The sequence below is a fragment of the Rana temporaria genome, chromosome 8 (assembly GCF_905171775.1).
Source record: "Rana temporaria chromosome 8, aRanTem1.1, whole genome shotgun sequence".
Taxonomy (NCBI): Eukaryota; Metazoa; Chordata; class Amphibia; order Anura; family Ranidae; genus Rana; species Rana temporaria.
The window spans coordinates 61,630,443-61,657,508 of record NC_053496.1 but is presented as its reverse complement, the minus strand read 5'-3'; the positions used below and the strand labels follow the sequence as shown (position 1 = coordinate 61,657,508).

Sequence of the window (27,066 nt, the reverse complement as noted above, 5' to 3'; positions counted from 1 at the left end):
TCACCTCTCTTCCAATTCTTTGCAACTTACTGGAGTCTTTCGGGAAGATTTCGGGTTTGCGGGTTAATTGGAATAAATCCCAAGCCTTAAACATCTCCACCCCCCCCTCAGTGATCGATCACTTGAAACCCTTGTTTGAATTCCAGTGGGCCGAATCATCCATTCGTTACTTAGGTATAAACCTCACAACCAAAATTGAACATCTCTACCAGGCTAATTATCCCCCTATATTTCGTAAACTAGAATTAGATCTACAGACGTGGGATCGACACAAACTTTCTTGGACAGGTAGAGTTAACGCAGTCAAAATGACTCTCCTACCAAGGTTACTCTACTTGTTTAGATCTCTACCAATAGCGGTTAAAAAAGACCAACTCAGACCACTACAGAGTAAAATTCTGAAATTTGTTTGGGAGGGCAAGGGTTATAGAGTGGCACAAAATGTCCTATACGGGCTCAGAACACAAGGGGGCCTTGGACTACCAAACCTGTTTAAATACTACCAAGCTGCCAGACTAGCACAATTTTCTGCTATTTTTGCGGAATGTGAAAAACCAGAGTGGATAGAAATGGAGGGGTTGGCGATCCCCAATCTTTCGATAGAGAGCCTTTTCTGGTCTCCCCAAAAAACTAGACCCTCAATACTATCCCCCACATTGTCGCAATCCTTCAGACTCTGGGATGGCCTGAGACACCTTCCTTCTTTGGTCTCGGAGACTAAGCCTTTGACAAGGATCTTTCTCAACCCTCAGTTTCCTATAGGGATGGACATTTCGGCTTTCCAATGGTGGCTGGACAAAGGGATCTATAGAATAGGCGACTTTCTGACACCCATGGGCCCACTTTCACTGGAACATTGTGTGAGGACACTTGACTTGCCCCTAACGGAAAGAGCCCGGTACACCCAAATTTTTAATTTCGTGTCATCCTTCTGGACTGACAATTTTAGACACGCAACTCTTACTAGTTACGAAAGCTGGTGTAAACAAATGACGGAACACAAGGGGGGAATATCTATAATATATATAGCTTTATCTGAGGTGTCCACAAAATTCTCATACATGGAGGCATGGGAGAGAGACCTGCGGATGACCTGGGACCTGAGTAGATGGCACAAGGTAGGTTTGAAATCTTTCAAAGGTTTAGTAAATACTTCATTAGCTGAAGCCAACACAAAGGTTCTGATGCGGTGGTATCTGGTCCCCAGTAGGTTGGCTGCGATGTTTCCTACATCTTCCCCGTTATGCTTTCGCAACTGCCAAGCCCAAGGCACGATGCTTCATGTTTGGTGGGAGTGCCCCAGAATCAGGGGGTTTTGGAACAGAATATTTTGCCTTATCAGAAAAGTCACGGGGGTACCGTTGGTGAAGTCTCCGCAGATAGCTCTGCTGGGATCCGAGATCCCTCGGGTCTCCAAACCCATACAAAAACTGATAGCTTTCATGCTCATAGGAGCTAAAACCACTTTAGCGGCGGCCTGGAAGCAACCTAGGGTCTCTTTCTTGGCAGCTAAGGGGAAGATTTCTTGGATCATGACACAGGAAAAAATGGTCAGCTCCATCTCTAATACAAGCGATAATTTTGAGGCCACATGGGAGCCTTGGGCCAGACATGTTGGCGTATCTCTATCGCCGGGTCATGCGCTGTCCCCTTCGGGCACTTAATTAGCCTACTGGCAATCATTCTTTCTCATTTGCTCTATCTTTCTTTTTTCCTCTCTTTCTCTTTCCCTCCTTCTTTTATGCTAACCTTGGTACATTCTCCTCCTCGAGATCTTTGATTTAGTTATCATACTAGTCTGTTAATAGTCAATACTTTCATGGGAGCGCCCTGGGAGAGGGGGAGAGTACGGTGGGGAGTGGGAGGTCTTTTTCTTCACAGGTCCCTTGGGAAGGGACGGGTTGTCTAGCGCTCTTTTCCACATTTTGAGCGGGGTCCTAGGTTATCTGGGGTCACAGAAGTCTCTTACCAATACCTAGTTATGCTACCCATTTATCCGACACAGTTTGCTCCCTTTACGGGGTGTCGGATGAGACTCTGTACGGAAAGCGTTGATTGGGTTCCCCGCCCCTCTTTAGCCCAGCCTACATATAGTTGAGTAGGGGATCTCCTACGGGGACATCGATTTATATTTTAATTGCTTCCCCTTTATGGTGCTAGATTAATCTAAAATGAAAATTGAAGTTTGTATTGTATCTTCACTATTTATTTGTCGTTGACTTTTTGACATGGAATGTACTGAGAGCTTTATGTTGTACATTGTATTAATTTATTTCTTTATCAATAAAATAAAACATTAAAGGGAAAGAAGGTGAAGGGGGGGGGGGGTGTCACAAATAATATAAATCTATGTGACTACAAACTAATTTTTGTGAAAATTTGCTTTTAGAACTCTGCATCACATGGTCTTTGAGCCTACCAACAGTGCATGTCTTGTAGGAAACCCCAGTAATGTTTAGGCTGATTGGTTTACATCTCATAATGTGACTAAGCTACCTGTGTTGCTATCCACAAAATGTGAACTATTGGCGGGACAGTAAAAATAAACCGTTAGGTCTATTGTGTATAACTGACCTAAAAAGAATAAAATGCACATTTTTTGCAGGTAAAAAAAAAAGTGCATTTATTATTTTGGGAGCCTGTAAAGCATTGCACCAGCAGTCAGCAGATCATCGATACCATGCAGGTCTCCTGCAGTCAGTGTATCAGCTTGCCCATAACTTGTATGAGGAAGCCGATACATTCCGACAGGAAGACTCAATGAACTACCACAGTGCTCACAGCATTGAAAACTACAAACTGCCTCAGACGACATCCAATGACGAAACGTGTAAGGCGGAGCTACGCAAAATACGTCATCACGCCGGAAGGTCCTGAGAGCAAGTGGTTGGTACGCACTGTGAAGCGCACGCCGTACCACCCATGCTCCGGACCGTAAAACTGTTTGTAGCGCTTTATTTTAGACCCGCTGGTGCGGTTTGCATACCGCTGGGTTATTTAATAAATTCGTTTTTTTATTTTTAATAAACGTCCGATATTTTTATGGATTACACTATGGGAGCATTCTTTTTGCCTTTATGAGGAAATTACACCTTGCCTTGGCTAGTGGATCCGTCTCTTGAAAATCTGTATGGGCAGCTGGAGTGACAGCCTCAGTTTGAACATAAGGACCCCTAGTGTGGACAAGCCAGAATTATACCTGATGTGCCTAATACCCCCGTAGGGGTTTCGGGATCTGGTAAGCAGGGATACAAGAGGGGTCACAGAAGTCACTCTTGCTACGGAGAGCACATATGTCACTTTTTGGAAGAACTCATCTGTTCCGTGGTTATTCTAAATAATTTCTTGGACTTCCCTATATATAGCTGCTTTTGAGCTTTGGTCACCCACACTAGTGCCGCATTTGGATTTTATATTTCACTGTTAATTTAGGTTGATGGACATCACTTATTATTTACTCATCATTGATGCACAATAGTCACTTCAATTAATTTTTGTGTTTAATTATTCATTTAACTTGCACATATATATTTCCTGCTTGTCTGTGCACGGATTTATGTGCAGACCATATTGAGGATCACATTTGTTTATATCACATATATATGGTAACCTACTAGGATTGTAATTGGTGCTAGGCACCTCTTCTATTGATATTTGACACATTGTGTAAGGTAGCGCCATTACCCCTCCTTTTTATTTAAAGTGGTTGTAAACCCACTTTTTTCACTTTTGCCTAAAATAAGGCTTAACTGTAGGTATAAAGAATATCTCCTAAACCTGTACTGTTTAGGAGATATTCCCCTTGCGATGCGCCGCTGATTGCAGCAGCGCAAATGCGCAGGGGGGATCCTCGGCTGAATGGCCGGCCCCGCCGACCCATGCCGGAAAGGAAATCTCCCGCGCACATGCACAGGAGTGACATCATCGCCGCTCCAGCCAATCACAGCGCTGGAGCGGCGATACCTGGAAGACACGCTCGGCGTGGACCAGGTAAGTTACCTACCTCGTTCCAAGGCAAGTATTTCATAATGAGCTAATATGCGATGCATATTAGCTCATCATGGCTTTTTCATTGCAGGTGTAGAATTTTTTTTTTATTTATGCAGGTTTACAACCGCTTTAATAATTCACTCTAGGGAGTTTTTTAGGGGGGCTGCAACCTTTGTCAGGCTTACCTAAGCGCGGATTCACCATTTTCTTTAAACCATAAAGTAGTTGTAGTTTCCCATTCACAGAGGATTGTGAATGAGGGACGCGGCTGGGTGGGCATGCAGGGGCCGGTGCATTCATAACATGTTACACCCTGAATATGGGTGTAACATCTTATTAAAATAACACTGCTTTGCCTTTTAGTGTCAAAGATTTAGAAAGCCAAACAGGTTTTTCTTTGCAGTCTTTGTTCCCCACTATGGAGACTTCCCCTCACTTTCTATCCAAGCAAGCAAACAGAAGATGAGCACAATCTACCAAACAGAAGATGAGCACAATCTACCCAAAGTGGACATAGGCAGCAAAAAAAAAACAGAAAACCCTCACTGTGGTTCTAACACTTCTCCACTAAAAACAAAAACAATGGAGACAAAAACAACAAATAAATGAATAAAAAAATCATACCCTTATTTTTACATCTTTTGGTGCTAATTTTTTTACTTCACTCAGAAGTCGGTCCCCGAAACCTGGAATAAAAATGTACAGACTAGTGTGAGTACATGGATACAAGTAGGCTGTCTCAGTATCCGTCAATGCTAATTCTGCGTTCATCACAAACCAAAAATGTGAATTCCAAATCAGAAACTGCATGAGTACCCTATGAGGTTGGAGAATTCAGGTAGCACTGTTTGCAGGGTCTGTGTTAGGCTGGCTGACAGAGCCAAGGTCTCAACCACCCATCCTTCCCCGCAGGATCATTTCCTTCATGTGTTACTACAGATGATATAGAGTCTGTGTTAAACTGACTAATACCTCGTACACACCACCGGTTTTTCCAACAGGGAGCTTTTCGTCTGGAATCCCAGCCATGTGTGTGTGTGTGTGCGCGCGCGTGTGTATGCTCCATTGCAGTTTTTCTGACGGGAAAACTACCGGACAAAAAAAAAAAAAAAAAGAGAGCACGATCTCTTTTCCCCATCAGGAAAAAATCCTGGTAGGAAAACCGTTCGTCTGTGTGCTTTTCCGACAGGAAAAAAAACATGCTTGTTCAGAAACAAAGCGACACATCCTCAGTAGCATTGAACTTAATTTTCTCGGCTTGTCGTAGTCTTTTACGTCACAGCGTTCTTGGCAGTCAAAAGTTCACCAGATTTTTGTGTGACTGTGTGCTTGCAAGGCAGGCTTGACAGGAATTCAGTCGGGAAAACCATCGTTTTTTTTATCCGATGGAAAAACGGGTAGTGTGTACTAGGCATGGCATAACACAAGCAAGGTCCCCCCCCCCCCCCCATCTTATTCTATAGTACAATGCCCTCTCTGTATCTATCCAGCATAGCCAGACTATGTCAAGTCTGTGTTAGGCTGGCTCACAGTACCCGGGTGCCAACCATCCATCTTTCCCTGTAGTACACTGCCCTCTCTATGTTACTATGCTAATGTTAGGCTGGCTGACTGCACCCAGAAAGCCGTAAGATAGAAAGATTGTGATGAGCCAGTATAGCATGGACAGCTGGGGAAGGGATTTTTAGTTTTGTCAAGGAACATATTTATGGCTAAACTTAATAAAAATATTTCAAAGTAAAAATATTATGATGTTAGTCTTGGCACTTTCTACATCAGGGCACCCGCTGATCAATTTCTACATAAGAAGAGCCAAATCTGCTGTGAACCACCCAGAGCAAGTAATATGCCCTTTATGTCATCATGCATCAAATACAGTCCAACACTTTCTAACGATACCTTCAATAATAAATGATGTACATATATTATTATTTTTTAGGTATTTGTATAGCGCCGTAAATTTACGCAGCGCTTTACATATACAATGTACATTCACATCAGTCCCTACCCTCAAGAAGCTTACAATCTAATCAAATTCATATACTAGGGTCAATTTTAGGCAGAAGCCAATTAACCTACCAGCATGTCTTTAGACTATATGATCCAAATATGCCAGTGCAGGTTGCTTTGCTCTGCCAGGAACAGTCGGATTAGACTTTCACAACTGTATACCTGTGGTTATGCATTCGTAGCTGGCTCAGTCCACAGGCTGGGGGTTCATGATGACTCTCGCATATCTGCTGAGTTACTATTGTATGCATTGTGACAATTTGGAACGCACAATGGGCTAGATTCACATAGATCAGCAGATCTTTAGATCTGCGTGATCTAAGATCTACTGGCGCAAGTTTGAGAGGCAAGTGGGTAATTCACAACACACTTACCTCCAAACTTGCGGCGGTGGATCGTAAATCCCCCGGCGGAATTCAAATTCCGCGGCTAGGGGGAGTGTACTATTTAAATCAGGCGCGTTCCCGCGCCGATTTAAATGAGCATGCGCCGTCCGCGAAATTTCCCGGACGGCGCATGACGCATTGCAGTTAAGATCCGACGGTGTAACACAGTTACACCTGTCAGATCTTAGGCATATCTATGCGTAACTGATTCTCTGAATCACTCGCATAGATACGACCAGCCAGTCAGAGATACGACGGAGTATATGGAGATACACCGTCGTATCTCTCTCTGAATCTAGCCCAATGTTTCTGTACTGATTCTATTTCTACGGGTTTCTGTTTTTTTGGTTTTCTTTTTGACTTTCTGGTCAATGTTATTTTTTCTTTATTTGGAAAAATTAACACTTTTCAATAAAATATGCCAGATACAAAAAAATAAAATAAAATGCCAGTGCAAACAAGGAGATGCACCTAAGCATTGAAAGAGATGTAGGAATAAGTAATATTTGTCAGCACCTTTAAATAAGGTTGATCCTCCAGAGAGCACTATGTTGGAGAACAAAGTCCGCCTTAGATCCATGTCGGACTTCTGAATGGCAAATACTAAAACTTCATGAATTCCTTCACACTCCTCTCCGATAAGATCTGGTCGGAACAGCAGCTCAGGTGCCCGGAATCGGGCTGGGCCAATCTACAGAGAAGAAGAAACATCTGGAAAATTAACAAGGCAACAGAAGCTGCAACATCTGACACATTCATAAATGTTGGCACTACTTGTCTACCACACCCAATGGTGAGTCACTGAGCACAGCTATCCCAGAATACCTTGTGATCTGTATAAAGGACAGCGTGGAGCTAATCAGAATGTTTCAGAACTACATAGACAAATACCCCACTGTCATGTTATGTCATCTAGAACAGATTTTTTATTAGGTTACAAGGGCATCTAATGAAAGAACAAATAGGAACATAAAAGTCATATGAAAGGCTTGTTTTTCTTCCAAAAGGTAAAAATAAACTACTATATAAAAAAAAAAAAAAAAAAAAAAAAAAAAAACATAACTTTTGGCTGGGACAAAACGCTGAGGGCTCATGCACATTGCCAGCGGTGTCATACAGACTGACTGTGATAGGGTTTTACATATATGAGGATCTAAGCAAGTACCAGCGTATAACTGCATACCATCAATCATGTCTACGGGGCAGCTGTACGTAGCACCTGTGGCTTACAGGTGGAGAAATCTCCAAACATTTAGAGGTGCACTGAATGGAAATTTTGGTGCCGAAACCACAGGGGGAACTTGGCAAAAAAAAAAAAAAGAGCCTTTAAAAAAGGAAAATCTTAAGTTCGCGGTTGACCCTTTTCATGACAAATTTGGCAGTATACTTGCATGGAACCCTCTTTAGTGCATGGAAAGGGATTGCATGCAACTGGGAGGCACTGCCTCTACACTTCAATCATAGTAGCAGGGTGGATAAAAAATAAATCGATGATTAAAAAAAAGATTTTTGGGGATTTTTATCAAATTTATTAAAGTGCTTTTGGAGTCAAAAATAATTCTAAAGATAGTTTTTTATTTAAGATACTTTAATAATTTAGTTTATTCAGCATGAAATTGAGCTTAGTTATGTAGCATGAGGCTGTATATTCTGCAATATTTTCATTTTTACAGATTTACATTTTTGGTAAGCTCATTCAAGGAATCCAAGCTCTGCACTGGCAATGTTATTGTTTTAATTAAATATAAGAATTCAAGAAGTTCTCCAATTATGTGCGATTAACCTAAAATCGGTTCCGATATCGCTGTTTTACTAACCCGACAGCTTATTCTAAATAAGAAACCTTCATTTTGTTTGCAAATAAAGATTCTAACTACCAATAAGAATGAGTCCTTACATTTAAAGAGCACCTGTCATTTCAGATCCATCATGGCAGTGCCCCGTTAGTGGGCATCCACTCACCTGCTGCCACTACACCCCTCACCTTGTTGTCACTGGCGCCGTCACCAGCCGTCCCATTAAAGTGAATGAGACCGTCGGTGAGTCAACAGTGAGTCAGAGGAGGAGCCGCTGCGGGACAGAGATGACAGTTGCTCTTTAAAAATGATGATTTAAATCTAGTTGATTTAAACAAAGCCTTTTTACTAGTGATTTAAAGCGACTTGATTTAAATCAACTCCACCCTGGTTAGTAGACAAATTCCATTCTTCCATATAAAAAATAGGCACACATACACACACACACACAAAAAATAACATTTGGGACTAATATTTGGCACACGCCAGCACTTGTGCATGAACAGCAGCCCTGGCTCACTTGCAGATACTCAACTAGAACCACTGGAGTGACCCCCTGCTTAGTTCCCTCTGTTGTGTGGTCCCCTGAATTTGCACCTCCCCATCACTGCAACCTTACTGTTTATATTAAAGCGGATCTCCACTCTAAAGTGGAGTCCCGCTGATCGGAACCCGCCCCCCCTCCGGTGTCACATTTGACACCTTTCAGGGGGGAGGGGGGTGCAGATACCTGTCTACAGACAGGTATCTGCACCCACTTCCGGCCCTACGATACGGGCAAAGGACGGGTTTTTCCTCCGCTTCCCGTCCGTCCCCCGTTGTATGCTGGGAACACTCGGCTCCCAGCACACAGCGGGAGCCAATCGGCGGGCGCAGCGCGACTCGCGCATGCGCCGTAGGGAACCGGGCAGTGAAGCCGGAGCGCTTCACTTCCTGGTTCCCTCACCGTGGATGGAGGGGGGAGCAGCAGGGTGACGAGCGATCGGCTCGTCATCTGCTGCGATCACCGCTGGACTCCAGGACAGGTAAGTGTCCTTATATTAAAAGTCGGCAGCTGCAGTATTTGTAGCTGCTGGCTTTTAATATATTTGTTTAGTGGCACATCCGCTTTAAGTCATACTGTGTTTATATTTGGCCACATGCATTGTACCATGTTCGCGCCAAATGTGCCATGTCTGCATGTCATGCTTGTTTTCATCGAACAAACATTCTTTCAGCCCCAATGGTCTATCACTTCTTTACCTCATTGTAAACATCTAAACTAAAGAAGTAGGTCACATTTTCCTTCATTGTAATATGTTCTGTTGCTCGGTCTACTGTAAAAGCAACCTTTTCAATTAAGGCTTTTTTTATTTATTTTTTAATGTTAGAAAAAACAAAAACAAATCTAAAAATCAATTGATGGTTTGCACCAACTTTGATCTGAAATATCCTTGGAAAAATCAAAAATGCAATAAAACTCAAATCTGTACATCTGAACCACCAACCGAAACATACCCAAAATGCAGGATCATAATTCCGCCTAATTCTAATGATCCAGGCAGTGGGCGTGTTGTATGGAAATTAATCGTGACCCTGCGCAAATGATGCGCTTAACGAACGGCGCATGCGCGCGTATGCTCAGTATCACGTCAAATTTTCTCCCAAAGTTACACCGGCTCAAAGTTTAGTCGACGTGAACGTAACCTACGCCCATCCCCATTTACGGACGACTTACGCAAACGACGTAAAATACAACGCTGTTCCGACGTCCATACCTTAACATGACTTACCCCTGCTTTATGAGGGGTAAAGTTACGCCGGACCGACGCCTTACGTAAATGGCGTAGCTAAATCCGACAGGCGCAAGTACGTTTCTGAATCGGCGTATCTACCTTATTTGCATATTCGACGCGGAAATATACGATGCGCCCCTAGCGGCCAGCGTAAATATGCACCTAAGATACGACGGCGTAAGAGACTTACGTCAGTCGTATCTTAGACAAATTCTGCCGTATCTGATTCTTTGAATCGGGCGCCGAGATACGACGCCTCACATTCAGACTTACGACGGCGTATCTGGAGATACGCCGTCGTAAATCCTTTCTGAATCCGGGCCATTGTATTTAAACTCACCAATAAAAAAAAAGTGATACAAAGTAAAGCAGTCACACCCAGAGTTATAGAGTGATAGTAAAGCCTATTTCTTTTATAACAAGATATGCGTACCTCCTCTGTGGAATGCAATTGCACAGAGTGGCCCTGAACTTCCTCTTCTCCAGTCCCCAACTGGCACTCGTGGCTCCTCCACTAAATGTGCCCCATAGCAAACCACTTGCCATTGGGGCCCACCTGCGGGCTCTATTCTAAGACACACTGCTTCCATAGATTTAGACAGTGTGACTAGGCCCCCAACCCCATCACAGATTTGACTTGACAGCAGTTGGAGCAGCAAAAACCTGTGAGACCAGGAAGTGAGGGGAGAGATCCGCTACAGCCAAGCACAGCGCTAGATCGCGATGGTGCTCAGGTAAGTAGAAGGTAGGTAAGGTAGATGTGTGTGTTCTGTCTAGAAAATACAAGCAGTATGTTCATATTTCCATGTGCACGATTCAGCTAATGATGGCTGACAAGTCTCTAGTCCATTGCTTGGGTACATACCTCAATTGTGCTTCCATCAGGCAAGTAATACTGGGCCTTCTCTGTCTCCAGTGTCTCATCTTTTTGTGGATTTATGGACAGGTAACACGCACGCTACACAGAACAAAAAAAGAACAACAATTCATAAACATTTTTCGGCAACAGATTCAGACTTTAAAAATATATACCAAATGTAGAACAAACATATTGATTAAAAAAAAGCAACCCAAGCAAAAGAAGAATCAGTGAACTACTAATGCAATGCAAGAAACACTTCACTACAAAGATCCATCTTAGACTGCCTAAGAAAAATGGCAGGACATCAATCAGAAGGCAGCCTGCCTACTGTATATCAGTTCAAATGAAACATTATAATGATTAGAATGGGTCGTTAACCAAGCCGGTATAGTCCTGGCACCATAGCAATGTGCTAGATCATGGACACAGCCTGTTCACAAGCATCTCTTTTACGAGAAAGACATTTGGGTTTAGTTTGTCACAACTGTACAGATACAATGAACAAAAGAGGTAATGGTTACTTTTCAGTATAACTTGTACTGGAAAAGTGGCATTAACATTTTTTGAGAGAAGCTCAGTGTGCCGTAAAATCAAAATAAGCAATTTCAGTACAGAAGAGGAGCCTGTACAACTGTATAAGACTGAAGGTAAGCCTGGAATTCAGCTTTACCTTGAAATTTGTTTCAAATGTAGTGTATTAACCTTTTCATGATGGTGCCTGTTGGTCCTTTAACCTCCCTGGCGGTATCCCCGAGCGTGACTCGGGGTGGGTTTTTCTTGCTGCGATCGGTATCCCCGAGTCACGCTCGGGGTAGACATGCAGAGCCTGCAGCGTGCGCTGGCTTACCTTCTCCTGGATCCAGCGATGTCACCACGCTGTGTGAGCGAGCGGGACCTCGCTCGATTCACACAGCGTCCTCCTGTGCCGCCGATCTTCGTTCCCTGCGACGTTACGACGCACGGGAGCGGAGAACGGCGCCAAATTCAAAAAAGTAAACAAACACTATACATACAGTATACTGTAATCTTATAGATTACAGTACTGTATGTAAAAAAAACACTCCCCCCTTGTCCCTAGTGGTCTGCCCAGTGTCCTACGTGTACTTTTATATAATAAAAACCTTTCTTTCTGCCTGAAAACTGTAGATTGTCCATAGCAACCAAAAGTGTCTTTTTATGTCAAAAATGGTTTTAGATCAGCTAGAAAACAGCGATAATAAATTATAATCACTTGCAGAATTGTGCGATAGCGATTTGTGGGGAAATTCGTCATAAAAAAAAAAAAATAATGACAGCAACAATTCTGCAACTGAAAAAATTTCAGTGATTTTGATTTGATTACATTATTGAATAATTTTTATTTTAATTATATTATTACTTGCTATAATTATTTATTATATTATAATTTAAAATTTTGTTTTTAAAAAAATGTCATACCCGGGATGCCTATTAGATTCTTGTTTGGTCAGATTTAAGTGAGTTATTCCTAAAAATCACAGGCCTACAGTATAAAACGCCAAATTTCCTTGCAAATAATTGTACCGCTTTCAGCATGTTTTTTCAGACAGAATCATACCGCCAGGGAGGTTAAGAGGTTTATGATACCGGGAGATGGGGCAGGGCTTAAGAGCACGTGGCCTCCGTGATTGGCTTTCACATGATCCTAAAACTCCCAATAGCAAGTAGCGATTGGGAGTTTTGGGTTAGGTGCCGGTGACTGTGTCAGACGCCCTCTCGGCACAGCTGTTTGGGCAGCAGTCCACACTAATTTACAGCCCTTCGGCGCCAAGCACCAGGTGCCAAAAGGTCACATATTTGCGTGCGGCCGGCACCAAGGGGTTAAAGTTTACCTTCCAATATGCAGCCTAAAAATCTATAAAAATGGATATTCAATCCGGTAGACCTTCACAGTGGGAAATACTCTTGAGTTAGCAAATCAAATCTGACAGAAGATGGACAACTATCTGGAAATCTGCCCACAGACATTAACATCTGGCAATACCAAAAGTGTGTATTTAGGAGAATGCCCCCCACAGGAGTATTTGAGGGTGGTCAGATCAAGCATGTGTGCCCGTGTACCCTATGAAGTCCATTAAAGGTTTAATTGTGTTTCAAACTCATACTCAACTTGTCACACTTTTCCGAACCTCAGAAAGAAAAGCACTACGAACCTCTTTGATAGTTTTGACTATTTCAAACTCAGCTGAAGTATGGAAGTCATAGCCCTCTTTCCGCAGGTACAGCCGGAGGAAGCGGGAGACATCTCGGCCTGCAATGTCAATCCTCATGATGGAGTGAGGCATGGCAAAGCCCTCATAAATTGGCACTGCGTGTGTTACGCCATCTCCAGAGTCTAGAACCACACCCGTTGTTCTCCCTGTGGCATAGCTGGATAAAGGAAAAATGGGTTGATTATTTTCTTTTGTGAAACATATAAAAGAAGAGTTTTTTTTTTTTTCTTTTACAGCTGAACTCTGGGATAAGAAAATAGCGCCTAAAACACAAGAGTTAGATGTACTATTCCCTGAAACTTGGTGTGCTTTAATGTATTTCTTCCAGATCTGTGCAGTAAACCAGTGTAAACCAATGTCTGTGCAGAAGCTTCCTGTGATAAAGACCAATCACTTCTGCTCTCTCTCCTTGTGCAGGGTGACTGGTCTTGTCTCCGCCCCCTTCTGTCGTTTTCCGGCAGGCAGCCTGTAGTGGGTGGGTCGTGCTGGGCCCATCCCACAGATATTATATCTGCAGCATATGTATATCACAGCTAGTTATCTGGGTTATGGCAAACAAAAAGTGGATTTATATCCTCTGGTTATATTTAAAATGATATTTGTTGAGCCCGGAGCTCAGCTTTAGATCACAGCAGTGCAAACTTGTTTGTGCTTGTTTATACAGCCGTGGCCAAAAGTTTTAAGAATGACACAAATATTAATTTTCACAAGGTTTGCTGCTTCAGTGTTTTTAGATATTTTTGTCAGATTACGATGGTATACTGAAATATAATTACAAACATTTCATAAGTGTCAAAAGGCTTTTATTGACAATTACATTAAGTTTATGCAAAGAGCCAATATTTGCAGTGTTGACCCTTCTCTTTCAAGACCTTTGCAATTTGCCCCGGCATGCTATCAATTAACTCCTGGGCCACATCCTGACTGGTGGCAGCTTATTCTTCAATAATCAATGCTTGGAGTTTGTCAATTTGTGGTGTTTTTTTTGTTCACCCGCCTCTTAAGAACTGACCACAAGTTCTCAATGGGATTAAGATCTGGGGATCTGTGATGTTTTGTTCCCCAAGTCACTTAGTGACCACTTTTGCCTTATGGCAAGGTGCTCCATCATGCTGGAAAAGGCATTGTTCCTCACCAAACTGTTCTTGGATGGTTGGGAGAAGTTGCTCTTGGAGGATATTTTTTAGCCGTTCTTTATTCATGGCTGTGTTCTTAGGCAAAATTGTGAGTGAGCCGAGTCCTTTGGCTGAGAAGCAATCACACACATGGTCTTGGGATGCATTACTGTTGGCATGACACAGGGCTGATGATAACGCTCACCTTTTCTTCTCCGGACAAGGTTTTTTCCAGATGCCCCAAACAATCGGAAAGGGGATTCATCAGAGAAAATGACTTTACCCCAGTCCTCAGCGGTCCAAACCTTGTAGCTTTTGCAAATTATCACACTGTCCCTGATGTTTTTCCTGGAGAGAAGTAGCTGCTTTGCTGTCCTTCTCGACACCAGGCCATCCTCCAAAAGTCTTTGCCTCGCTGTGCGTGCAGATACACTCACACCTGCCTACTGCCATCCCTGAGCAAGTTCTGCACTGGTGGTGCCCCAAACCTGCAGCTGAATCAAGTTTAGGAGACGGTCCTGACGCTTGCTGGTGTTTCTTGGGCGCCCTGAAGCCTTCTTCACAAATGCAGTGGAAATGTTTTTTAGGGGATGAAGTTCATTTTCATGGCAGAAAGGGACTTTGCAATTAATTGCAATATATCTGATCATCATAAAAATGGAGTCAGTAGACTTTGTAAAAAATATTTGGGTCATTCTCAAAACTTTTGACCACGGCTGTATACACACACACACTTTTATCTCAACAACAGTACACAAAATGTTTACAACATAAGGCCATATTAATAGTATACACAACCTGAGTGGTATGACAAAAGCCACCCCTCAAAAGAAAAAAAAAGGGGGGGGGGGGGTTAGGTAAACAGACATTATATAATGCCATACTAAAATATGCTCATAATGTGAAATAAAGGACAACTGATGGTGCTGTCACTTTGATAAACTCTTATAGGTAGATTCAGTAAGAGTTAGGCCGGCTTATCAGTAGATAAGCCGACCTAACTCAGAATCTACGCCGACTTATGTTTAAGCGTATGCTCAAACAGAGATACGCTTAAACATATCTAAGATTGCAATATTTCGGATGGCCGCTAGGTGGCGCTTCCATTACGGTCGGCGTAGAATATGTAAAGGAGTTGATACGCCGATTCACGAACGTATGCCTGGCCGACGCATTACTTTTACGCCGTTTACGTTAGGCATTATCAGGCCTAAAGTTATTCCATCTATTAGATGGAATAACAATGTTAAAGTATGGCCGCCGTTCCCGCCGCGAGATTCGAAATTTTTACGTCATTTGCGTAAGTCGTCCGCGAATAGCGATTTATGTCGTTTACGTACACGTCGAAATCAATAGGCCCGTGCGGCGTACTTAGCCGCAATGCACACTGGGAAATGTAGGCGCCCGGCGCATGCGCAGTAGCAAAGAAAACGTAAAGAACGTGAGGTCAAGCTCCATTAACATAAAACACGCCCCCCTCAAACACATTTGAATTGGGCGCCCTTACGCCCGCCGCATTTACGCTACGCCGCCCTAAGTAAGGAGGCAAGTACTTTGAGAATACAGTACTTGCCTCTCTTACTTAAGGCGGCGTAGTGTAAACACGCTAGGCTACGCCGCCTTAGATTTGCGCGCCCCTACCTGAATCTACCTATTAGGGACCGTTCACATTTCAGCAATGCATCTACTCTATGTGAATGGCCCCCTCAACGCATTGTACAATAGAGCGAAATGCCCAAGAATGCATTTACTGCATGTTGCAGTGGGCTGCATTGTGCATGTTTTCCTCTGTTGAGGTGCATCAGCAGTCCATTTATAATGAATAGGCTGCCTTAAAGTGGACCTTTTTTTAAGAAAAAGTAAACAGGCAGGCTTTTTAATACAGAAGAAATATGCTATGTCTCTTCCGCATCAAAAGTATTCTTACCATCCTGTACACACCGTTCAGTGAACAATTTTGACGTCTGCCAAGATGAATGATGTCATCTTGGTCCGGTCAAAACGGCCCAAAATCTGAACCCAGAAGACATCCAGCTGAAGAGGTTGGCAGCCGGCAGGGAGCTTCTGGACGCTGTATTGCTGGTGTGAAGGGGCGTATAGTTCTGCTTTAACACAACATACAGTAACCATAATACACGTTTATGCGTGTGCATTAAATGGAACGCTGAATGGGCCCTTAAACTTAAAGGATTTTTTTTTTTTTTTGCTGAAATTACTGTTTACAGGGTATAGAGGCATAATAGTTAACGGATTCCTTTTAAAATCGATTAAAAATAGCTAAAAATCAATCATATAATGTACCTCTAGTTTCGTTTTTGCATCTAGATTCGTTTTTGCATGTTATCCTGCCTCTGTGCTGTATAGAGCCATAGAGAAGTGATGGTTTGGAAAATGAAACTAGAATCTCCCAGTACTGTGGTCATCAGGAAACAGACAACCAGGAAGTGTCCAAAACAGAGGAGAATTACAGCAACATCAGAGCAAAAACGAACAATGAGGACATGAAACCAGGACTGCAGTAAGGTAAAGGAAGCTATTTAGCTAAGAAAAAAAAATCCTTTAGTGACCCTTTAAGCCACAATACACCCTCATTAACTATTTATGCTTGTATATTACAGCTATTCCACTGAACAGCAAAAGCTACGGTAAGCAGCATTTCAATCTGGGGGCCAAAGAGCTAACAAAGAGTAAGACAAAGAGGGTTGCCAAGACCGGTGAATTTTACTCCTCTATTTGGCCACTTATATGAGTGTCAGACACTGGTAAACAAGAGGGTTACAAACTACCAGAGCTTGCCGTACTCACTTCAGGAGGGAAGGGCATGAAAAAGGCGGGTGAAGCTGGCCACCCCCATCTAAAAAGGAGCGCCCTCTGCCTTCCCCTTGCTGCTACCCCTCTCCTCAATCTCCAAGGCTCCATCTAACCTACACTACTCAAGCCATTTTACGTTGTATGTCTCTTCTTCCTCCCACCTTTCTCTCAGTCACTTCTTCTCTTCCACGCCCTCTCACACCATCTCCCCAGAACCCCACATCCCCCTCGCTGGGCTCCCTTAGTGGAGATGGCAGGCCGGATTACTAGTCTCTTTGGATTACTAGACTCTTGACAGCTTACAGCTTAGGATTGTGTACTTGAACCCCATCTGTTTTCAGTTGTGCTTAGATCTATAAACACCGCTCATCACAGATCGAGGTAAAGGGCCAATCACAGCAGCCCTATACCACGTGATCAGATGTGTCTAATCACATCTCATAACATGTAAACAAATGCTGGTTATCTGCATTTTTTTCCCCTCAGCACTGTCACTGTGAGGGAAGGAAAGCCAATAACTGTCTGGTGACATTTACCCTGATAATCAGTGCCCTGATTATCGGTGCAGCCTATCAGTGTCCATCAGTGCAGCCTCATGAGTAAAGAAAAAAAAATTACCGTACTTATTTCCAAAATGTTATAACCGAAACAAAGACATTTAAAAAAAAAAAAAAAAAAAAAATCTAAATGTTTGTTCTTTTTTCATTTGTTTAGCAAAAATTAACCAGTGGTGATTAAATACCACCAAAAGAAAGCTCTATGTGTCTCAAAATAAAAATTATAAAAATGTCATATGGGTGCAGTGTTGCATGACTGTGCAATTGTTATTCAAAGTGTGACAGCACAGAAAATTGGCCTGGGCAGAAAGGGGGTAAAAGTTCCAAGTAAGCAAGTGGTTAAGCAAACTGTAGAAATTCATCTGCACACAGCATAACCAGCAGCCTCTATGGTTTTATGAACTCTACCATGAAGATTTAGCAGCCCAGAACACCCAGGCACTCATACACACAAGTCTTTAGACACACCAGACTACACTTATTAATCACAATGGTTTATAGTGCAGAATAAATGAATCCCAGGTGTGCAGCTGTTACAGTGCAAACACCAGGAACACAGACATATCAAAGATAGATAAGTCTCATGTACAAATGTGTGTGGGTGGTCTACAGTACCCAATTAGACTCTAGCCGCCAACATTTTTTATTTTTATTTGCAGATTAAGTAATAAAGGCGAATTCACTTCTACCAGACATTTTTACACAAGAAACCTGGAGTCAATAGGATAACCATAAAAAAACATAAAGATATAGGAGTAAGACACTTACAGGCTCAGCACAGCTTGCATGGAGATGAACAGAGCTGGAACATTAAAAGTCTCAAAGAAAACTTCTGCCGCTCGCTCGCGATTTTTTCGTGGATTCAAGGGAGCTTCTGTAAGCAATACTGGATGCTGTGTAAGAGAATTAAAAATAATTTAAAGGAGGATCTATACTGAATGTGTTTTTCTTTTTTTCTTCAAAGGCGTGAACCAGTATTTTCTTAGTATGTTCTTATATTTTGTACATGCAAGGTACACTACCGTATTTATCGGCGTATACCGCGCACTATTTTGCCCTATATACCGACATATACCGAGCGCAGTACACTCGTGTATCTTCGGGCAGTCTCAGCGCCTCTCACGCTGACGTCCTGAGCGTACTGCGCTCGGTATATGTCGGCGCAGTATTCAAACTCGGCGCGGGAAACGAGCGGGGAGGACGCCGCAGAAGGACGCCAGACCCGACGAAGAGGACACCCGAAGCCGCAGAAGGACGCCGGACCCGACGAAGAGGGCACCCGAAGCCGCAGACGAGCGCCGGACCCGACGAGGCCGCCGATGGACGCCGCGCAAGACACCAAAACTGTAAGTACAAAAAAAACTTTTTTTTCACAGGATTCACGGCAACTTTAGGGGTGCGCGGTATACGCGGGAGCGCGTTATACACGGTATATTGTCAAAAGCGTGTAAAGACGCCTCTTTACATTCACATGACTGACATCCCGGTCTCGGTCCGTATGGTTCAATATTGAGTTGGCCCAATCTTTGCAGCTCCAACTCTTCTAGGAAGGCTGTCCACAAGGTTTAGGAGTGTGTCTATGGGAAGGTTTGACCATTCTTCCAGAAGCGCATTTGTGAATGAATGAAGAACTTATATAGCGCAGCACATGCGAACTGAATCGCCTCTGGGCGCTCGCTGTTCCTATCTCTTTTGATATCAAAAGAGAAGAGTTTTGATCTCGGCACTGATGTGGATGAGAAGGCCTGGCTCACAGTCTCCACTCTAATTCATCCCAAAGGTTTTCTATCGGGTAGATGCGCGGGAGTGACGTCATCGCAGCTCAGGCCAATCAGAGCACTGAAGCCGCGATACCCGGAAGTAACTCCGGGATGACATGTCGCCGGCTGGTGCTGTGTCGGGCAATGCAAAGGGGGCTTTAATCCCAAAAATGAAAAGGAAAAGGGAAAAAGGAAAGATGCAAATTGTATCACTGATAGATAGGTATCCTGAATGTATTGGATATCTATAAGGGGCTTTAATCCCAGGTGAGTATTACATAATGAGCTAGTATGCTATGCATACTAGCTCATTATGCCTTTGTCTTGCAAGTGTTCTTTTTTTTTTTTAAAGTGGGTTTACACCCACATTAAAGCGATTGTAAAGGTAATTAAAACAAAAAAAGTTATATTTACCAACTCTGTGTAATGGCTTTGCACAGAGCAGCCCAATCCTCATTCTTGGGGTCCGCTGCTGGCGCTCCAGGCTCCCTCACCCTTCTAATTACCTCCATAGCAAGTCACTTGCTTTGGGGGTACTCATGCAGGCTTGATCCTGAGTCTGTTTGCCTATTGTATTCAGTGGCTCAGCCCCACCCCCCTCTCTCAGGGGCAGTGCTGGATCGAGAACAGGCAAGTATCCTGTTTTAAACATAAACTATTACACAGGGCCAAATTTGGTTGATTTGCAGGCTAGCCAGTGTGCTGGGAAATCTTTTGTTTGTGATGTGCATGGCCCTTTGTTTGTGATGTGCAAAGGCCAGTTATAGATTAGGGTGGTTGTCACTTTTCTTTAAAATATTTGGGGGGGGGGGCTGAGAATGCATGAAGATAACAAAACATTAAGCATTTAAACCACTTTAATGTAAATTAAAAGTAAACTTTCTGGTGACTTGGGGGCCCAATGGATGTCCAGGAATTTCTTCTCACTTCCTGTTTTGGTTACGGTACAGGAAGTGAAAGCGGAGTTCCAGCCTGTTTATGTTTATTAAAAGTCAGCAGCTACAAAGACTATAGCTGCTGACTTTTAATAAACAGACACTTACCTGCTCCACGGTCCAGCGATGTGGCCTCCCGGAGCGTCGCTCCCTCTCCGCCGGCACCTCCATTCACACTGTGGATACCCAGCCGTGACAGCTTTCGGTTTCACGGCTGGGCACGCACTGCGCATGCGCAAGTCGCGCTGTGCTCTAGGAGTGGACAGGCGATCTCCTGGGACCTGTCACGTGACCCAGAAGATTGCCTAGACCAGGGATATGCAATTAGCGGACCTCCAGCTGTTGCAGGACTACAATTCCCATGAGGCATAGCAAGACTCTGACAGCCACAAGCATGGCACCCAGAGGCAGAGGCATGATGGGACTTCTAGTTTTGCAACAGCTGGAGGTCCGCTAATTGCATATCCCTGGCCTAGAGGGAGGGGCCGCCTAAAGCGAGAGGAGTCGCCACCTAGGTGGCCCGTAGATGGAAGTAGGAAGTGGGACAGAAAGTCTCACTCCTACCGAAGCCCCCCCCCCCCAAAAAAAATTTACAAGCTAAATGTGGCATGTAAGGGGGCGAGGAGTGCTTAAGGCGGAAGTTCCACTTTTGGGTGGAACTCAGCTTGAAGGTAAATCCCCCAATGGGATACGGATGGCAAAAAAAACCCTGACAGTTGTTATAATCCTCCCGTACACTATCCAAAATGAAAAAAAAAAAAAAAAGGCTCTCATCTGATTCTACTTTAGGTTTTCAATTCCAAAATGAATTGTGAAAACACCTTCACTGGTGTCCTTATACCAAACAGAGAGGGGGGTCAGTCCCACTTGGATGGGGGACACTCACATGTGTGATACAGCTACAAATACCCCAATGCAGGCAAAAAAATGATTGTCAAATGTCATAAGAAATGAACTACACAGCATACGGAGACTACTAAAAGGTGTTAGTTATTTTCTTAGGGGACAAGCCCTTTAAGGAGAACACCGCCATACCTCTTCTGAAAAAGTCTGCAGCTGATCTTTTGAATAGACATACTGCCAGATACGTTCCATGTCATTCCAGTCCTTTACAATGCCGTGTTCCATGGGGTATCGGATAGATAGCAAGCCTCTGTGTTCCTAGAATAGTAATGTATGTCAGTATTACAGCAGAATATCTTATAAACACTTCAAGAGGTATTCAGTGGCTCCTTTACAAAGAGTGGTCAGAGTAACTCACCTCTGCCTTTGGTCCAATAAATAAATCTCCTTCCAAGGCACCAGCCATGACCCGAATATGCTTTGGCCGCCCAACACTACAAAGAAATACAAGCAAAGGTTACAACCTTCACCCTGTACAGCAGCATAATGGTTCATCCATAAAGAAGTACTTACTAGTTAGGAAAGCAATACTTTGGGATCTGATCCCCAGCAAAGCCAGCTTTAATGACTCCAGAGCCCTAAAGAGAGAAAAATACAGTATAAGAACAGTAATTACATTAGCATAGCTGTACAATGTATAATACCAGAGGAGGTACAGGAGGTGACAAATACAATGGAATTCGAAAGCTACGCTTTTACATTTCTAATCCATAGATGTTCAGCAAAGAGTTAGAGAATCTCGGGTTTTAATCTCTTATAAAGATTGTTAAAGTGACAATAAACTTTGGTTTAAAAAAAAAAAAAACTCTGCTTTAAGTCAGAAAGTTAAGTCCTGCTAGATAACTTCAGGCTGGCCGCTTTTTCAGGTATAATTATGGAAAACATTAACAATAAGTGCCGGTGACTTGTCGTTAAGGTTCCCCCTATCGAGATAGTTCCTGTAAAGGACTGCGCAGGCGTAACCCTTGCTGACGGAAATCTTCGGATTGGAGGATGTTAAAAAAAGAGCCAGGAGGCCGAGCGAGCGGAGCGAGGATGTGAGGCGGACTGGCCACTTTCCTCAAATTCCACGATTTCCGTCGGCAAGGATTGTGCCTGCGCAGTCCTTACAGGAACCATCTCGAAAGCCGGAACCATACCGGCAGATCACCTGCACTGTTTAAAATCCACTAATATACTTGTTTCACCCTGCTCTGCACATGCTCAGTTGCTCTCCATCTGTAGACACTGCAGAAAATTGTAGAGGCTGATCTGCTGATCACAAGCCATTTGATGGTTTTACAGTTTGGTTGAGGACACAAGCAAACGTGACAGTTGACAATCCAGGCATTCCAGGAATGTAACTGTTTTTTTTTTAAACTGTTAAAGCAATAGTAAACTCAGATGCTTCGACCCCAATTTTCATATAATGCAACATATAAAGTTATTGTGAAAAGTGCCACCATGGCAAAGCATATCGAATGCTTCTTAAGCCCCGTACACACGATCCAAAAATCAGACGACAGATCGTTCGTTTTTTATTTTGCATGCTAGTTGCATATCGAACATGAAGAGTTTACTAAAGTTACGAAAATTCTCGTACGACAGAATCAAAAAATAAAAAATAAATAAATAATAAAATAAAAAAAAACAGTGATGTCGTGTTATATTTCCAGACAACTGTACTGTACGGATTAAATGGAAATCATACTACCTAGTATCACATGAGAATCATTTTTCGTGCTTGTCCGATCGGATAAACTGTCGTGATCGGCGCTCGAAAGGTCTGTACCAACGATCTGATTATCGTACGATTGCTTCAAAAGTGGCATTTATCATACAGGCCTTTACTTGGAATAAAAACATGCTTTTTCTGAATACTGTATTTGCTGGCGTATAAGACGACCTTTTGGATGTAAGAAAATGCCTCAAAACTCAGGGGTCGTCTTATACGCCGGCACCTGTCTCAGTCAGGCTGCGGGCATCCATTATTCAAAAGCTGCGCCGCCTCCTCCTTAGACTGTTCCGCAATAGGCGGAACACTCATTTTCCCAGAAGAGCCTCTGTTCAGTGTTCAGCCTATCACGGATGCCTTCTCATCCTCAGACGAGAGGACATCCATGATAGGCGGAACATTGAACAGAGGCTCTGCTGGGAAAATTAGTTTTCCGCCTATCACAGAACAGTCTGAGGAGGAGGCGCGGCTTTTGAATAATGGATGCCCGCAGCCTGAAACCCAAACTCTGCAAACAAAATAAGGTAGGGAGATCGTCTTGGCCGGCACAGTGAGGTCGGCAATGACATAGTGGAGGCATGTGATGTGATGTAATGCAATGGCACAGTGAGATTTGGAAAAAGCCTGTTCCTGTCAGCGGTTGCCCCTCAGCTTCCAGACAGACTAGTAGGAAGGAGGTCGTCTTATACGGCGAGTATATCCCAAAACCAAAATTTTTCCTGGAAAAATAGGGGGTCGTCTTATACGCCGGGAAATACGGAACTCCTTTTCAGTTGCAGTCACCGCCATAGTGACTTCTGTCTTCCACGTCCAACAACATTCTATCTTCAGCCCTTACTTTCTCTCCATGTCCATAATCTCGCTCATGCTCAGTACAGCATTGCAGCTCTCCTGTGCAAAACTGCTCTCTCATGTGCAATACGGATCTCTCGTGCTCTTTCCTGTGCAATACTGCTCTCTTGTGCTCTCTCCGGTACAATACGGATCTCCCGTGCTCCCTCCTGTGCAATACTGCTCTCTCCTGAGTCCTGTGTAATACTGCTCTCTCCCGTGCAATACGGACGGATCTCTCGTGCTCTCTCCTGTGCAAGATGGATCTCTCCTGTGCAATACGGAGCTCTCTCCCGTGCAATACTGCGCTCTCTCGTGCAATACGGATCTCTCGTGCTCTCTCCCCTGCAATATGGATCTCTCCTGTGCAACACGCCTCTCGCTTGTGCCCTCTCCTGTGCAACACGCCTCTCGCTTGTGCCCTCTCCTGTGCAACACGCCTCTCGCTTGTGCCCTCTCCTGTGCAACACGCCTCTCGCTTGTGCCCTCTCCTGTGCAACACGCCTCTCGCTTGTGCCCTCTCCTGTGCAACACGCCTCTCGCTTGTGCCCTCTCCTGTGCAACACGCCTCTCGCTTGTGCCCTCTCCTGTGCAACACGCCTCTCGCTTGTGCCCTCTCCTGTGCAACACGCCTCTCGCTTGTGCCCTCTCCTGTGCAACACGCCTCTCGCTTGTGCCCTCTCCTGTGCAACACGCCTCTCGCTTGTGCCCTCTCCTGTGCAACACGCCTCTCGCTTGTGCCCTCTCCTGTGCAACACGCCTCTCGCTTGTGCCCTCTCCTGTGCAACACGCCTCTCGCTTGTGCTCTCTCCTGTGCAACACGGCTCTCGCTTGTGCTCTCTCCTGTGCAACACGGCTCTCGCTTGTGCTCTCTCCTGTGTAACACGCCTCTCGCTTGTGCTCTCTCCTGTGCAACACGCCTCTCGCTTGTGCCCTCTCCTGTGTAACACGCCTCTCGCGTGTGCCCTCTCCTGTGCAACACGCCTCTCGCGTGTGCCCTCTCCTGTGCAACACGCCTCTCGCTTGTGCTCTCTCCTGTGTTGCGTTTGCCGCTTCTACAGCCCCTGTCACATTGGGTTAAAATTCTGCTTGTGAATGAGAAGCCAGTCTTGCAGAATCTTGGGGCTGATGCCAGGCAAAGGAAATGACGTAGCCCTGGCACGTAAACACCATTTTTCCTGCATGAAGAGACGTCATTGGTCAGAAAATGAACGACTGCACTAAAAGGAAGACGGTAGAAAGCGATCTACACACAGCGACTAATTAAATAGTTTAAAATAAGTAAAATGTCGGAAATTTAACAGTACAGGTTTGGTGCTGCTTTACGATTTACTGCTGTTCAGGGACTCTGGGCTTCAGAAAAATGGTAGCCTCCAGTAAGATGAAACAGGAACAATGCCAGAGGCAATTTGCAGCACACACTAATTTTGGTAGCATATTTATTAACCATTTCAGCTCCGTAAGGTTTTACCCCCTTCCTGACAATGCAATTGTTTTTGCGATACGGCACTGTGTAGCTTTAAGGGACAATTGTGTGGTCATGCATTACTGTACCCCCCCCCCCCACACACACACACACACACACACACAAATAGAGCTTTCCTTTTGTGGTATTTGGTCACCTCTGCATTTTTTAGGCCAAAATTATTTTCTGCTACATATTTTTATTAAAGTGTATGAAGACACTTTAGGTTTGCGCAAAAGTAATAGCGTCTACAAACTATGGGATAGATTTAGGAACTTTATATTTTTTTACTAGTAATGGCGGCGATCAACGATTTTCAGCAGGACTGTGACATAGCGGTGGACAAATCTGACACTAAATTACACTTTTTGGGGACCAGTGACACCAATACAGTGATCAGTGTGAAAAAAAATGCACTGTCACTGTATAAATGACACTGGCAGGGAAGGGGTTAACACCAGGGGCAATAAAGGGGCTAAGTGCGCTCGTAGTGAATGCTTTCTAACTGTGGGGGGAGTGGATGCACTGGAGGATACGAGAGATCTGTGTTTTAGCTACTCTCTTTTATTCCCTGACAGAACAGCAGGATGCCTTGTTTACATAGGTAGACCACCTTTCCACCGATCGGTGTGTCCCATCTGTTGGACCCACTGATTGGCTGCCATTGTGTCCAATCACAGCGGGAGCAGCGCTTCGGCGGCACGCCCGCGACCCATAGATCGTGTTCACAGAATCAAGTACAGGTGCGTGATTTTGCACAGCCAGGCCACCCTGCTGCAGTATATATGCGTGAGCGGTCTGGAATCGGTTATCGTAGAATTGATGTCCCTTGCTAAAGAACATTACGTTTTTATCGAGTCGTTATAAGTCCTGCTTCAACGTGGAACTTTACCCATAACAATGTGATAAACACAAAATTTTCCTAAGGCTCCATTCACATCTAGGCGTTTTCACACCAGACGCCCGCCGCTATTGCAGCCTGCAATACGCTGGAGGGGGGATTTTACATTGTCGGCTATGGAGATGGTTCACATCTCCATGCTGAACGCCGAAACGCCTGAAGCTCAAAACAAGTCCCGGACCCTTTTTTTCGGGCGGCTTCGGCGTTCGGGCATAGCCGACAGTGTAAAATCACCCCTCCAGCAAAAAACAAGGCTGAAAAACGATGCGTCTTGTCGCCACAAAACGCCTATTTAATGTCGCCGCATATCGCCGACGCAAAGGTGTGAATGCAGCCTTAGCAAGGAACATACATTCTACATTAATAATGATGCTACAAAAGTGAGTGTGTGCTGTAAATTGCCTCCGGCTTTATTCCCATTTTTTCTTGCTGGAGGCCGCCATTTTGTTGAAGCCAGAGCCCTTGAACTGCAGTAAATCATAAAGCGGAACTAAACCCGTCGATTCACTAGTTTCATTTGATTGCGTCCTCAACCAAACTGTCAAACCATCAAATGTATGGTGTCATAACTGATCACATGTGCAGCACCATGGCCGTTGCAGATCGAACAGAAGCAGCTTCCTTGGCTGTAAAGGATAGAAGGGTTTAATTCTGCTTTAAGGGTGTCAGCAGATCGGCCTCTACAAATTCGGCAGTGCCTAAAAAGAGAGAGCGACTGAGCATGTGCAGAGCCGGGTGAGAGAGTGTATTACTGGGTTTTTAAGAGTATAGATAGACACTTTACATCGCTATACCTGCAAGAGGCCAGAATGGAGTGGTTTAGCGGGACTTCCACTTTAAGTACATCTGTGTGCACAAGGCCTAAGGGCTCCTTTACACTTGTGATTTGGCGGGGGGGGGGGGGCTAAACTCGGTGGTTGAGTCATGTTTTTACCGCCACCCCCTTTGCCGCAGGGGCAGCAGCAAAGGCTGTGTACACGTGTCACAGCGGCAAGTTTACCCCATTGCTTTTGGCAGGTGGTAC

At 44.1% G+C, this 27,066-nt stretch overlaps 1 protein-coding gene across 1 annotated transcript in view; it reads right to left on the bottom strand.

Moving 5' to 3' along the window:
• ACTR1A (actin related protein 1A) overlaps positions 1-27,066 on the bottom strand; it is a 39,245-nt gene that overhangs the window by 10,940 nt on the left and 1,239 nt on the right. The window contains exons 2-9 of the mRNA XM_040361889.1: positions 21,645-21,709; positions 21,490-21,565; positions 21,264-21,389; positions 18,302-18,426; positions 12,991-13,207; positions 10,823-10,915; positions 6,903-7,077; positions 4,615-4,676 (exon numbers count right to left, since the gene is read on the bottom strand). Coding sequence (XP_040217823.1) covers positions 4,615-4,676; positions 6,903-7,077; positions 10,823-10,915; positions 12,991-13,207; positions 18,302-18,426; positions 21,264-21,389; positions 21,490-21,565; positions 21,645-21,709 — 939 coding nt within the window. The remainder of the gene's footprint in view (positions 1-4,614; positions 4,677-6,902; positions 7,078-10,822; positions 10,916-12,990; positions 13,208-18,301; positions 18,427-21,263; positions 21,390-21,489; positions 21,566-21,644; positions 21,710-27,066) is intronic.